Source organism: Sebastes fasciatus, chromosome 5 (genome assembly GCF_043250625.1).
Source record: "Sebastes fasciatus isolate fSebFas1 chromosome 5, fSebFas1.pri, whole genome shotgun sequence".
NCBI lineage: Eukaryota > Metazoa > Chordata > Actinopteri > Perciformes > Sebastidae > Sebastes > Sebastes fasciatus.
Window position 1 is genome coordinate 9844664 of NC_133799.1, and position 16176 is coordinate 9860839.

At 40.1% G+C, this 16176-nt stretch overlaps 1 protein-coding gene across 1 annotated transcript in view; it reads right to left on the reverse strand.

The window, feature by feature from the left end:
- Positions 1-1928: 1928 nt before the first annotated feature.
- Positions 1929-16176, reverse strand: part of ap1m3 (adaptor related protein complex 1 subunit mu 3) — a 35355-nt gene continuing 21107 nt past the window's right edge. Inside the window, exons 7-12 of the mRNA XM_074634976.1 lie at positions 15476-15618; positions 12926-12997; positions 12476-12634; positions 9637-9762; positions 7903-7978; positions 1929-3760 (exon numbers count right to left, since the gene is read on the reverse strand). Of these exons, the coding sequence (XP_074491077.1) occupies positions 3738-3760; positions 7903-7978; positions 9637-9762; positions 12476-12634; positions 12926-12997; positions 15476-15618 (599 nt within the window). The 3' untranslated portion in view covers positions 1929-3737. The remainder of the gene's footprint in view (positions 3761-7902; positions 7979-9636; positions 9763-12475; positions 12635-12925; positions 12998-15475; positions 15619-16176) is intronic.

A 16176-nucleotide genomic window follows, 5' to 3' on the forward strand; every position in this document is an offset into this window, starting at 1 on the left:
ACCTCTGATATATTCGATGTAGCCTATTATCAGCTCAGATAACAGCTCATTATCATTCCTCACAAAGCAGAGAAGGAGAAATAACTGTTGGGGGGAAAAAAAATCAGTGAAATTAAATCCATTACATCCACTCGGCCAGTCATAGAATTTCAATGCACTTGCAAAAGTTTGAACCGAGTTGTCAATATGCGTCATCATCTTTCAGTAAATTATGTGAATTTCCAGTATGCTGACATTGCTGCATTGTTATTATTGAGTCTCATTTGTTTCCCGAAACTTTCACTTTCAAAGCTAAAAGGTGCCACTATTAAGAAAAACTGTGCACAGTGGTGGCAAATGAAGGTCATTCGTGTTTGTAAAAAGCCTTTGAGAGTCAGTCCTCACATCGCCTTATACAGAAGAGCTTCAGAAAAGGACCTGCATTGTGTCTCATTTGTGTGTGTGTGTGTGTGAGAGTCAGTCACGCCTCTTTATCTGTCTGCACATACGCACAGCCTATTGCCTTGAGACAAAAGGGGTCACACAGTTAAACATTGTTGGAGTGATGACGGACAGCAAACTGAAGGCACAATGCACAAGGCAGCGGCCTGTAGGGGCTGGTATAGACTAGCACCACTCTCCCTCTCTCCCTCTCCCTCTATCTAACACACACAGAGAGAAAACAGCGAGGTTCACGCTGCAGAAATCCTGTAATCCTTACTTACATGGATCTGTCTTTTGACCCACAGTATAAAGTAGCAATGGCAGGTTGTGTATCCATGCGTGACAGCAATAAGAGGTGGGCAGAGCGAAGAGGGAAGAGCAGAGAGGAATGAGTGGGAGGAGAGGATTCACAGTTTTGCTGTCAGGCCAAGACAGTGAGAATATTTGAACACAAACAATTTAAAGCAGATGAAATGTGTCCTGCTTTAACTTACTGCAAGTACAAATGAATGAATTCAAATGTATTTCTAGCTGTATCACAATATTTGTGACAGATTTAGGCATTTTAAAGCTCCGCTATAGGTTTAGTCTTAAACTCAAAATTCATGAACTTTCACTTTGACCACTATACATCAATGTACGTTATTTAAAGTGATCTGATCTGCACCAGTATTACCCTGTTTGACTTACCTATAGTATGTAATAGCACTTTATCTCTAGTAATTATGGATTCGAAAACATTTTGAACACATTCATTCTGCTCACACTCGGGCTTGATTGGGACCATGTGTTATTAATATAATATTAATATAAGATAATAAGCAAGAATTTTCTAAAAAACAATTTATAGACTCATACAAAATGAATAATACTAATACATAATTACTGTATGACCCACTAGAAGTGTGTGGTGGTGTCTGTATCTGCAGAGACCCTGAACCACTGCCTGTATTTTCTTTTTTCTTCTTATTTTGCTGTGTTCAAGGCATTTCTGGGCGTCTGCAAAGTTGTAACCCCCAACCAATAACAGTATGCAGCCCGTTCAGGTCGCCAAATACCGCCACTTTGTCACGCACCTTGGCGTCTGATAGAGAGGTACAAGCTCCCCTCTGTCAGATACAAAGCAGCCGTATTTGACGGATGAGAACGGGTTGTGTGTTTTTATGTGTCCCCAGGATGAAATCTGCCCTTCGGCGACATTCTTTCAAAATCCGGCAACTCTGCACCTTCCCAAAAGGGTTGTGCAGAGGTGTGGGTGTGTTTATTTGTGCTTTAGAACGTAACTGCCGTGAAACAATCAGAAAATAACATTTTATTTATGATTCACTGCTTTGTTGTCACTAACCCCGCTCCCTCTCTTCATTCACTCTATGGCTCGCTCGACCATCGCTGCTCTCTCTCCCTTGTTGTGCCGAGGAGCGGCCAACTTTGAATGACATGTTTACAAATAGCAACATCAAAATTGCTTTACAGCTCCTCAACTGTCAAAGAACTTGAATAATGTGTTATGTCAAATCGGACATTTATTGTTTTTAATCAAACTCCTTGTATGTGATATTTGGGGTTAAATATATATATAGAGAGCTCAAAGCAGATCTGTCCACTAATAAGTCAAATTGCTGATGTGCTTCATTTCAGAGCTGCAATTCATCATATTATTCATCTATCAACATTTGGTGAAACAGTCTTAAAAAAACATGTCTTATTGTATTCCAAAACAAGATACAAAAAAATGTTTATTTCCAAATATATCCCTTTGCTTCCTATCGACAAATAGTAGTTGATAAATTAATGAAAACACACAATAACACACACTTTTAACAACCCTCATTGGTGTCAGAAAAATGCCCACACAAGATGCTGGAATGATTGTAACAAAAGGTTTTGTACTTCACCAGCAGAGATGCAATAAATGGACACAGGACTCTCGTCTTTGCTGCTGGCAGTGCAGCTGAACTGATGTGGTGCAATGCATGCACAACAGAATCACACCACAAACTGCTCTGAAGAAGTATACGGGCTGGCAGAGGTCGACATATAAAAAACAAACGAGTCATGGAAAAACAATTACCTCAACATATTGTCAATATTCTCAGAATCCCTGCAGGTCATTTTACCTTTTGTCCTGCTCCCACCCCTTCTTCTCAACCCCCTTTTCTGCCCTTCAAACACTTCCCACAGGGGACTAACTAGTACAATATAAACAACAGATAGAAAATGACAGAAAATTCTGCACCGTGCTCATTCCTTTACTCTCTGCCTCAAAGCTACAAGCTGATTTCGAGCACAAGGACAAGGTTACAGGCCCCACGAGAGCGCGTCGACGGTATTATGTTGCACTGCGAACGCCTCTGACAATATTGTGCCTTATTAATCATTGATCTGGTCGCTGGTGTTAGTTTCGGTGCACTGGGGATTATGTTCACAGTGCTAAAGGTGATGATACATAGGCAATTTTTTAAGGCAATGAATATATAATATAAAGGTTCTGTCAAAACGTACGCTTCTGAGAGGCGATGAACATTAACAGCGGAGTTAAAATGTACTATATATGGATCATAAAAGGGTTATTAAGAAGAAAACACATGAGGAATAAACACCCCTACAATTAAAGATGATGACAGATATGGTGCAGTGGTTAAAATCCTGCATGGAGCAACAGCTTTCTCTACAGAAAATAATGAAATTTGAGTACATGGCACACTTTTGATTTAGAAAAATCACCCATCTGCAATATTATGACCCTTTGAGAAATATAAAATGAAAATGACCAATCACAGTTACTGTATATTGGCTCTACGCTATTGTTTGGTTTGCATGTTACACAGTAAAAAGCTACACATCTCAGTTGACAAGCCAAGTACCCAAAAATGATAATACTCCAAATTTCATAATATTTTCTTAAAAATGTCTTTTCCCTCCAAATTGTGCTCTCAATTAACCTCAAGGAATATCATTTAAAAATGAGGAATTGAGAGCGTGTCAGAACCAGACGGTGTCACAAAGTTATCAGTTCATTATTCACATATTAAAATGTTTGGCTGGAGTCCTGAGGAGCCCTTTAAAAAAATCACAGGTCAGAGGTGATGCCACGGCCTTTCCCGGCATCTTAGTTGAGAGTGTCTTAAAGGAAGGGATGATGTCTTGTTTCCGTTCAGGGTAGGGGAACAGTTCCACGTGTCCTCCTGTGCTTGACCTCTGCTGTCCATCGCAGACGGGGAGCCAGAGAAACAGAGAGAGGAGAGGAGAGGAGAGGAGAGAGGAAAACAGACAGAGAGAGAAAATATCCATTCGTCTAGCAGCATCTGTGCCCTTTAGTTTGTCCGGAGCTGGTAATCTGCCAAGAAATGTAACATCAGAGCATTAACACAGCTTTCTTCCCTTCATCACTCTTGCACATCAAATCACTGCCAATATGAGGCCCATTAAAGGCCTAAACAAGATTTGCACCAACTGGCTGTAGTGGCATTCTACTAAATCACATCTCCAATATTTAACACATTCCTTCCTTACATAGATATTTAATTCTCTGCGGTTTCAGACTTTGGAGAGTCAACCTCTGGGTCTGAAAAGTGAAGCCAATGTTGAAGTGCCTTAAACTTGCATTCTTTCTAACAGCCAGCAGGGGGCGATTCCTCTGGTTGCAAAAATAAGATTTAACTGTATAGAAGTCTATGAGAAAATTACCCTACTTCTCACTTGATTTATTACCTCAGTAAACATTGTAAACATGAGTTTATGTTCTCAATTGCTAGTTTCATGTCTTTTTTAATACAGCATGATGTTCATTTAGTAAATTATGGTCCCATTTAGAGTCAAGTAGACCATAAAGCAGAGTATGCTTTAGGGCGTGGCTACCTTGTGATTGACAGGTCGCTACCACGGTGTTGTTCGGTCTGGGAGTTGTCCGAGTTTTTCGTCTTAGAACTTATAACTATTTAGTTGCCTAAAAATGTCTTATTCAGCATTCGGTTGTACTTAGCTCCACCCTCTCACGGTTGCAAAGAACCAAGATGGCGACGGCCAAAATGCCAAACTAGAGGCTTCAAAACGGCAGTCCACAAACCAATGGGTGAGCCCTGAACTTAATCCTATTGAACATCTGTGGAAGGAGCTGAAACATGCAGTCTGGAGAAGGCACCCTTCAAACCTGAGACAGCTGGAGCAGTTTGCTCACGAGGAGTGGGCCAACATACCTGTCGACAGGTGCAGAAGTCTCATTGAGAGTTACAGAAATCACTTGTTTGCAGTGATTGCCTCAAAAGGTTGTGCAACAAAATATTAAGTTAAGGGTACCATCATTTTTGTCTAGGCCAGTTTCATTAGTTTGTTTTTTTAAATGATTCTGCTGAACCATAATTCAAAAACAATATCTGATTTTCATTAGTTAATTTTCAGTGAATTTTTATTTATTATTACTTTTGTCAGTTTCAAGTTATTTCAGTGACCATTGTTGGTTTTTCTTTCTTTAACGGAAGGGTACCAACGATTTTGCCTACGTCTGTATATTTAAAATGTCCTGATTATAGGAGAAAAATGCTTATTAAAAATGTTGCTATGCACGTTGCCTATACAGTATAGATGGAATAAAATTAATATCCATTGGAGATTTAAATTTTGATGTGGTGTCATAATTAAACTTAATATTAACCTTAATGTTGATATGGCACACTGATTAACAAGAACATTTTAAAAATGGCATTTCGTATTAAAAATGTTGTTGACCCCTGAACCAGGCCTCATCACTCACATCAGTGGCCAACCTCAGCAACGCTCTTGTGGTTTAATGAGATCAAAACTTTGCGGAAATCCTTCCCAGAAGTGTGCAGCATATTATAACTGCATGATTTTAGAATAAGATGTTCAAGAAACACATACATGTGTAATGTTTGGGTGTCCACACATATTTCTGGCCATGCACTGTACTGAACATTACTGTCTGAAAATGCATTACTTCAAACTCTGCAGTATAATTTCCGGATATTTGTGAAACAAAAATCACCATTCAGGGGTCATTTGACAGCCAGTATCAAAGAAGCAGCTGCAGTGAGACGCAGCCTGATCACACTCTGATCACTGACTGTCTGATATCTGTGGAGTTGTCACTTACTGCGGTACAGTACGGCCACTAAATGCCTGTTCATCACTCATTAATAAGTCAGCGCAGTCCGTCTACAGTATCAGGGTATTGTTTAATCAGTGTGAGTGTGTCTGCGTGTAGTGCTGAGTGAAATGTGATCAGCACAGTCTTCTCTCCCCCTCCCTCCCCATGTTGCTGATGGTAACAATAAGAGAAAGGTGATAGCGTTCTCTCCAGTCCCCACCAACTTCATCACTCTTCTTTCTCTTACTCTTACTCATCTCCTCCTCCTCCTCCTCCTCCTCCTCCTCCTCCTCCTCTTTTCTATCCCTCTCCTTTACTTCCTTGCTGATGTTACAGCAAGGCAATAGAAACCTCGGCATCCGCTGAGTGCCACCCTGGGAGCTTCCCGGCACTTTGTGGCATCATTCAACCTCCGGCAGCCCCCGACTCGTACCCGACACATCCAGGTAATGTGGTTATGATGGATGTTACAGAGTCAGGTTCATTTCTCGGGCGCATGGCAGGTATGAAACTTAACGATTTCTGGCAGTGGTCCAGCGGAGGTATTGGGATTCCATCTCCATATCATTTCCATTTGCCCCCCTCCATTTAAACTAGTGAGATAGTAAGGAGGATATTGCTGCAGTCTCATCAATATATTGGAGCGTTAATTTCGAAATATGCAACTATGTGTGATCTGTCCAAAATCAAGCATGTGTTTAAGGTAGCTTCTTCATGTTTTCAAGGTAAAATCTTAAGTTAGTGGGGTGACAAAAGTTCAAAGCACACAATTACTGAAGCATCTCTTGGTGCTTGTCTCTCTTGGTGTCACATTTTGAGTTTGAAAGATGCTGAAGGGTTCATTCCCAGGGCGGCGACTGTACCTAAAGATCCCAGGTGCCAGCTTTGCTAAACAAACTTGCCTGCATTCTCTCAGCTTTACAGCTGTTCAAAACCAAGAATTTAACGCCACAAGCCACATGTAGCAGGATTGTAAAGTTTCTATCCCTGGCATCCTGTGTGGTGCCACTTTAAGCCCCCTGAGGTCATGGCTCATGGCGATAGAGCCAGGTAATGGATATGATGTATGTTATACAGCTGGGTTCAGTCCTGGGGCACACACTGAATAGTGATGCAGAGAGACTGATGCTGATACTGCTCTCGCAAGGAAAACATCATGTTTAACCTCGGGGTAAGCTCCCATTTGCTAATGGGTTTTTGGGGATTTTAAAACCATCCTGAACATCAACTCAAAATTCATAAAACAGAAGAAAGTAAAACAGCAAAAGTGGAGTTCATAAGTCCTACACAGTGTGGGCACTGGATATTCATCATCAACATTCATTTTAATAAATCATACTTAATATTATGTGACTGTATTTTCAACACCTCTGAAAAAGTGCTTTGGTTTTTAAATTTCTCTTCACTGGAGGAGACTGTCAAGCAAATCTGATCAAACCACAGTCACACAGTCCTGATGAGACAGACTGGTTGAGTTTTTAAGTGTTAAACTCTTAATAAATAATACCTAAGGATGTTTTTGGCAACTTTTACTTTGATTGTTGATAACTTAGTTATTCTTTAGATAAATAAATAAAAGCAGATTATCAGGGGGTTTAAAAGTACAGATGCAACAGTCACAACGGGCCTAAAGGTTGATTTATACTTGACGCATTTGCGAGGTTTGCGAGTGTCCGCACGGCCAAAGTGACGTCATAACATCAGACACGCTACTTTACGTTGGTCACATGCTACAGGTTATCGCCAAGCCCCCAGGAAGAGCGCAAAGCTTTGAAGCAAATTTTACTTAGTGGCCAAATGGTGGAATTACAACTTCAGTGTTACAACTTCACGCGATGCCATTGGGCCCAAAAAGACTTCTTCCCTTAGACTTACATTGAGAAAGAGCCGTCTGTAAAACAGCAGATATTTTTTTGAGGTAAATCAACTTTCCAGTACGAACACTTGAATTAGACTGAGAGTTATTTCCCTTCCTCCTTTCATGTGAATGAGACCCAGACTTAGGCTGGAGCGAGGGCTGGGAGTCGGGGTTAAAGGAAACGCTACCGTGCCTGATCTATGGGCCCAATGGATGCGGAAGATCGCCCGAAAGATACAAGTTATTTTATACTCAGAGGTCAAGCTTTTTTTGGCTTCATGCGCCACTGAGCAACTTTCATAGGAATAAAACGGGAGTCCGGCTCGAATGCTGTATCCAGTTCTCTTTATACATCCATGGTTCACGCCTGCACATCTAACATTTTCGATACACTTCCCCCTACAGTTTCGGAGAATATCAGTTTGCCGCGAGGTTTGTCGCACAGAAGACATCGTGCAAAAGATCCAAACGTGAGAGTTGAGGAAACAGAATCTGTACTGTGTGTGTTTGTTCTCACCTCCACTTTGTGTGATGTAGCGCACCCATGGTAATGCGTGGTAACCGCTCTTCTCTATGATCTTTAGGTAACGCACCTAGGGAACACAGACAGGTTAAATATAGTTATTTCACTACCAACATCTACCCAAGCTCTGTGTGCTTCAGTGGGTTCATGACAGCCCACTTATAGCAGATCATTTCTGTTTAGAGCCAACAATGTATCTCCAAATCTGGTGATTTTTCAGGAATAATTTTTCCTTTTGTGGGGTGAGAAAATTCTAGTACTTCTAAAGCTAAATAAACCATTTAAAAAAACAATTAGATTGTCTGAAAATGCCTTTCACAGAACTTAAAAATGTGCTGCTTTTCTTAGCATGAAATATTTTAGTTATTTAGTTAGTTTAGTTCTATATTTGTGCAAATAATAACAGAAAACAAAAGAGAAGAAATATACAATAAAATAAGAAAATGCACAGGTGAGATGAAAAAACCCTAAAGGAACCTACCTAACATTAAAATCAAAGACAGCTGTATTTGCACCAATTTACAAACAGACATAAGTATTTTTAAAATATCTAAAATAAAGTGAAATAAATACAATTTCCAAACAAGAAATATTACAGATAAAAAAGACCAAGCATGAAAAATAACTAAAAACAGGGATTACAATAACAAATATTTGCACTGCTTTCATACACTGTATCCACCTCATTTGCATAGTACTGTACTCCGTCAAGAGGAGTTGTTTAAGATCTTTTTCAGAAATCTGAAATTAGTGAAAATTCTCTGAAAGCTTTTGTTTCAGGGATAAATGGTTTTCAGGGAGCACCTTAAAAATATGCATTGGTAGTGTTGTTCAAATATTTTTTTTGTTTTATTGGTTGAAATTCTCATTACATCCTGACAGCAATCAATAAATCAAATGCTCTGACAAAAAAAAAAATAGAATCTGGAATCTGTGGCTGTCGCAGGACTGTAATAAACACGTCAAATCATTTCATTTGTCTCAAAGGTAATGATTGGACGGACTGTCTGCCCGTGCACTCATTGCACGTCACACAAGCTGTGAGTACGAACAATAGCCATGTTCGTTGTTTACGTTCATAATGATAATTCTGGGGGATCGGCTTTGGAGGGAGGCCTGAACCGACGTGTTACATCCTGGTCTAACTTATGTTTTCTTTGTTTCCAGTATTTAAGTTTTTATTTCCTGTTTTATTTTGGTACACTTGTCTCTCATTTCAGATACTTCACTTCCTGCCCTTGTGTATTTCCCGCCTGTGTGATTACCTGGCCCGCCCTGATGAGTTTCATCTGTCACCCAATCATCCTTTTAGTCTGTGTGCTCCCCTTTTTTTGGTACCGTCGCCTGTCTTTCCCAGACAGTTTCCTGTGATCTACTGTGTTGTTTGTCAAGTAAAGACTGTTGCTCGGGTGTCGTGCTTTTGGGTCCCTATCCTGCTGGTTGCCAGAGTTCCTGTGACGGACTGTCAGTGTTGCCGACTTGGCAGCTTTCTCACTAGATTTAGTGGCTTTTGGAGCTAGTGCAGCTAGCTACTTTCATCGGAAAAAGTTGGCAACACTGGGCTGGGTCATTTTAAAAAATCTAGTCAACTCTTGAAAGTTTCTCAACATTACCGACCCTACCTTTAAGCTTTTTATACTCAGGTGGGGATCATATACATTTCATATACACTACATATTCATTTGTCTAAAGAAAAGAGAGTAATGGTTGTTAATAAAAGGGTCCAACCTGAATCCCAGACACGGTGAAATAAGGGATCTCAAAGTCAACTGTGATTGGTCTCTTTGCGTCCAGCTCATCACTGTCCACACTGGGAAGCCCAAAGTGTGCCCGCATCATGTACTCCTTACCACCCTACACATGCAAAAAACAGAAAAGAGAAAAAACAACACAAAGCTGTTACTGCATCTGGTAAAATAGAAAGAAAGTTTGTTTTGTCAGAAAACAAAACAAACTTTAAATTTATGACAGCGTGAGACAACTCCCATGTCATATCATGTGAATCAGATTTACAGCAGTTTAGGAGATTTAACATCTGCCAGATATATCTAGGCTTTAAACACAAGAAGAGGGTTAATCATTCTTCATACCAGCAATTGTGTAACACATCATCTGAGCATGTGGTCTGTCAGTTTGTACTTTGGTTTTACTTGCTGCAAATCAGTTACCAGATTGACTTAAAAGCCACTGAAACTCTGGTTTCAAACCATGATTTCTTTATAACACTTAAGATTTATGACTAAATAAGCAACAATCAAAGTTATGGTATTGAAAAAAACAGAGTTTAAGGGACTGTGTTGTTGTGATCTTCTCTATTTTGATTGATAGTAGCCTGTCAACAAAAGCAAACAAACAAAAAGTTATTGTATGTGACGTCACCTTTGTCCAGCTACCTTCCCTGTTATAGGAGAGTCATGTTTGTGGATCGGGGTTGTAAATAACTGGACAGAGCTGAAGGATGCTGGACTAGGGATGAGTGTGTTCATCAGTCTTTTATCACAACAAGCCTCTGATTCATCTTTGTGTCCTCAAATCTCTGAGAGAATATGCAGTTTCCTGAGAGAATATGCAGTTTTATAGCGTCCGTAAGGTTGATAGTGACAGAGAGAAATGAGCTGCAGAGTGAAACAAGGGCTGGATGACAATACGTCACCAGTAATGGCAGTTCTTAACCCATCTTGACAGGCTGACGGTGTAATGAATTACTGAGCAGATATCAGAACTTCACAGATAAGAGGAACCTCTACTGAATTAACGCTCTACGGGTTTTTAAAATCTGTTAAAATGTTCTTTTCTTTAATAGTTCTGGTGACAGCATGGACTGGCACCCAAAATGGTGAAATGAACAGCAGGAAATGGAGAGATAAGATGTGATCGTGTGTCTGTGGAGAGGCTGATGATAATGTGATAAATGGCTGCTGTCTAATACTTGTCAGAGTTAAAATACAACTTCTTTTGGGACTGATTAAAGCGTATGTAGATATGAGGCATCATCAGTGGTGGAAGAAGTACTCAGATCTTTTACTTCAGTACATGCAGCCATGCCACAGTATAGATGTACTGTTACAAGTAAAAGTCATGCATTCAAACGAGTACAAAAATATTAGCATCAAAATATACTTTAAGTCCCAGTGAAACGGAAGTTAGAGCGTCTCTAGTTTCTGTACGGTGACGTATTTTGCAGGGAAACTGAATATTTACAAGAAGGATTTAAATCAACTCCTTCGCATTTGATTGGACCGCTAAAAAGTGGGCGGGCTTAGATTGCAGCGCGATACGGAGCTACAGTACAGAGGACTGTTGGCTCTACACACACCTCGCTTGTTGCTAAAGTTGCAGAATGATTGACAGATGGATGTCATGATATTATTGGTTGAAACTGGTTGGTACTAGCTTACGTAATCACACATCATATTTAGTTTTACAGGAAGAAAAAATTAATGAATTTTGAATGAATTTATAAAAAATAGAAAGAAATCGATTTTTTGGTCATTTGTTTTGCAGATATTGTTAAATAGGTGCACAATATGACCGGTGATGGGATCTAAAAGGGTTAAAAAGCCTTTTTTTTTTATTTCATCTTGACTTTAAAAGGACCAAAAGTAAAAGTACTCTTTATGACAAGAGCGAATGGCCCAGTCTAGAATACTGTTTATCATTGGTTTATAATTATTGATGCATTAACGTGTTTATCACTTTAGTGTTGCAGCTGGTTTAGGTGGAGCTCATTTTAATTACTTTATATGCTGCCAAGTAGCTTGTGAATCCCCCCTCGGGGATCAATAACGTCTTACCTCATCATAATTAATTTGTTGATTATATTTTGTATAATTCATATGTATCTGCAAAGTAAATAAATGTAGAGTGCAATAGCTGCCTCTGAATTGTAGTGGGGCAGAAATATAAAAGTAGCAGAAAATGGAAATGTAAGTACAAGTACCTCAAAATTGTAGAGTGCTTGAGTAAATGTACTACTTACTTTGTATCACACTGATGCTGCTCTGCCTTTACAACTTGATAGTGGTGGAACGTACATCAAGACATCAATTTTTTATCAAATTTAGAGGTCCTCAGTTCAGGAATTCACTGAATATGCAACTGAAATCGTCATCTTTCTTTCCAGCTTTTAGGACAGAGTTAAAGAAATTTCTCATTTCATCTTGAACACCGTGGCTAGATGCTTCTGTTGGTTGTATATATTTACTTACTCTAGGTTTGTTTGTTCATTTTTTCTCTTCTTTTACTACTGTTTATGCTTGCTTGTGAGTTTTGTGTTTAAAGATATTTTTTGTGTTATGTGTTCTTTGTTCATTTTGTTGTTTTGTTTTGCTTTTGATGAGTAATAATGTCATTTTTTTTGTTTAAATAGGGGAGGACTATTTAAACCTTCCAGGCTTCTTTCATCTCCTGCACTGAAATTACGTTTTCTTCTATTTTATATCCAAATAATTGTGCAAATAAAATAAACTAAACTAAAACCATAAACAAAATAGCACCGTTCTGCAGCGTTAACATGTACTTGATGTATATTAAGTTATAAACTGTGATGTTTTGTTGCCACACTAACAGGGAAAGACTTGATGGTCCACTGCACCACGCTCTTCTCGGGCACCCACTTGGCGCTGCCGGTGCTGGTCTTGAACTTGGGTGAGTCAGCATCGCTGGGCACTGGCACCAGAATGGACACATTGTTGGCGGTGGACCGGCTCTTGAACTGACTGCGAGCCTGTGGAAGGTGAAAGAGGACGGAGTTCAAATGTCATCTGAGACCTTTACAACAACAACAACAACAAAAAAGAGCATGCGCATTCAAATTCAAATCCAGGAGGTTTTTGTGATTATGCACACTGCGGCTTGTTATTTTGAGTCTGTGTGGCCGTCACTGCCTCAAACAGATGGTAAGCGGTAATCCACCTGGGAAGTATGTGTCATAAATACTAAACAAGTTCCAGTGAAGGGACTAGATGAGTGGATAACGGCGGTTGTCGTGCTCTGTATGTGTGTCACTCATCCTTACCTTCACCTTGATCTCCACGCGGCTGTGAGAGTACTTCTCAATCACGCTCTCGATCCATATGAGAGGCTTCACCTGACAAAGAGAGAGAGAGAGAGTGGACAAGGTCAGAGAGGCGAGCACAGAGCTGAAGTGCATCACTAAAACACACATCACCAGTGACACAGTGGACAGGAGAGAGAGAGAGAGATTGTGTTTGTACAAGGGAGACAATAACTGTTCAGACGGCTCGCACTTCACATAGATTTCAGGCACGGCAGCCCCCCCCCCCACCCCCTCTCCCCGCCCTCAAGCATCCTCTGGTTCATTGAACAGCATGTCAGGATGAGTGGCAACATGTGGCGCAGCAGACAAACCAAACCGCTATTTATCTTGAAACATATTAGTTGTCATTGTAACTCGGCGTTAACATATATTTGCAGTGATATTGTTTATGTCCTAGTGTGAGAATTTGATTTGAATAGTTGTGGAAAGTTAATATTTTACTACAAGCAGGTAGAAGCTTTCTCTCATAGTTTGGCTGTCCACTCTATTCTCTTTTGAGACTATATCAGTATATCTGATGTTGTGTTGACACCCTGTGGACACAGTTTTACAGTGACTATGTTTACATGCACAAAATATTCTGTTTTTTGCTACTAAGCTGTTTACATGGCTATTGAAAATGAATATTCCACTAATATTCCCGTTTACATGCAGCCGCGCATACTCCGTAATATCAACGTAACTGGCGGCGGAATTGTTCGACCGTGCGAAGACAGCGTCCCTCTTTAATTCCTTCAACCACCTTCTTGAAAAGGTCGGCGTTAGGATATTTGCGCATATTCAAAAACCTCTTGATATCCAAGTCTTTCATAATGTTTAAAAGTAGATGTGTTTCTCCTTTCGACCAGAAATGTAGACCTTTCTTTTGGGCATTATATATTATTATTTTTGCTACTTGGTTTGTGTATAACACACAGATCTGGCCGTAAACAGGCAAGAGGCCATGGGCATAGATCAAGCCCCCAGGAAGGGCGTTAGACATTGAAGCAAATTTCCATAGTGGTACTACAACCTCCGTGTCCGTAACGTGATGCCATCGGGCCCAAAATTACTTTTTCCCATAGACTTACATAGGGAAAGCACGTCTGTAACTCGGCGTATAATTTATTTTAGGTAAATCAACTTCCCAGAACGAACACCTGAATAGCCCTTATTTAAATCATTTAAAAGTTGTAAAATGCACTAATAGCTGAATTCAGAGTTATTTCCCTTCCTCCGTTCCGCGGCTGGAAGTTCATGTTGTTATGTTCTTTTATTTTGGAATCTCCACTAGTCTGGGGGCGGGAGGCGTGTTTTCATGGAGCTCACACCTGAAAAAGCAGGTGACAGGACTCCAGCTGACATCAGTTACCTCGTTAGGCTGAACCAAGTAGCCAGGGAAGAGAGGGGGGAGTGGGAAGAGGGGTTTGTTTGGCTTTTGTTAGACATTTCTTCAGTTTATTATGCATTTTATTTAATCTATATTAGGTAGTATCCATTTGTATTTTGTATCTGTACATATCAAGATTAAGTTGTAGATATATAGGTAATTTATTGTGGGAGAGTTTATGTGCCCTTCACTGTTGGTATACACCGCAGGTACATATCCAAGTTGGGAAAGCAGTGTGGTGTGTCAGAGAGAGGCGATCAGGTTGAGTGCCACCACGCCGAATCTGTTACACCTGTGAAACTGTTCTGACCGTCTGCCTGCTGGGGGAGAGTTGGGAGATTTTTATAACATGTATCTGATCGCAAAGAAAAAATCTGAGCTCTGGAAAAATCCCTGTTTGACTGTTGCTGCTCAATTCTCCTCAACGCTTTACACCTTCATCCCGCTGGCTTTCATCCTGTTTGATAAGGGTTCACAACTTCAAAAACGTACAGGTGGATTTTGATGGGTATTGATTAGCAATTGGCAAATTTGTTCTAATGCCACTATCTTCTTTAAGGCATTAACGCAACTTGCGATTTTTAGGTTGTAGTGGGCTCAGCTTTAAAGCTAGACTGAAGATACGGCATTATATGAAACTAGAAAACCTAAGGAATCCATTGGTATCAACTATGTCATAGTAGTTTGTCACGAAGGAGGCTAAATAACACTCCAAACTTTAAATCCGATTTTTGGCGAAGGAAAATATGTGAAGTGAATGAAAATGGGTTCTATGGGTACCCACGAGTCTCCACGTTACAGACATGCCCACTTTATGATAACAACAATATTTTAAACATTAAATAAGAAAAATAAGGGTTAAAAATACATGATAGAATTATAGTTGCATATTTGCAAACATAAACATCAATATCTGTGATAAGCCAATATCGGCCAGATCTACCAAATTATCAGAACGTAAAAATTGAACATGATTTGTACGAGGAAGATGAGCAGAAGAAGGAACTGTCTAGTTTGTGATGGTATCTGTGTACACGCCATGCTGTGAGACAAATAACAAGTGTGCTCTTGGTGTCGCTGGTGTGCAGCTGGTGTGAGTGTGTGTTAAAGAGAGACGTTTGTTTGTGTGTCCTACTCACTGTAGTGTTGAGGCGGTAGGACATGAGCTCGCTCTCGCCGTCGGGGGGGATGAAGGAGATGGTGCGGTCGTTCTCGAAGCGTGACAGACGGACGCACTGATGAAACTTCACATCCTCCAGCTCCACTGTCTTACTCTTCTCTCCTGACACACACAAACAAACAAATACACACAGAAATACACAAAAAAAGATTGAGAGCCTTCCACGCAGCCTTGGGGAAATCAAGGTCAAGGTAATGACGACTGACAAACATTCACTCAGTCTCTCACACACACACACACACACACACACACACACACTGACGCACAGTGTGCTTAAAAATCCATCTGGCCTCTTGTTGTCCCCCACTGAACAGTTATTTAGCTGCTACACACAAACATACAAACACAAGCACACCATCATCTTCTCCCCACTGAAGCTCATTCAGCTGCCTCACAAATACACCCATACCTGCACTAACACACAAACAACAATGTAAACAAAACACTTCTGATAAACACATATCTGTCTTTATTTAAGAGGTGTTTTTTCATCACTCTGAAAAAAAACAAACATAATTTGCTTTGTTGTCAAAAGCTTCTGATTTACTGTTTGTGAAATGAGTCCGCCTACTAGACTAATGCAGATTGTTTATTATGGTCTCATTTTGTGAAATACGCCTACAGGGAAATCTTTATCCTAACGAGAGATGTCCCACTGTT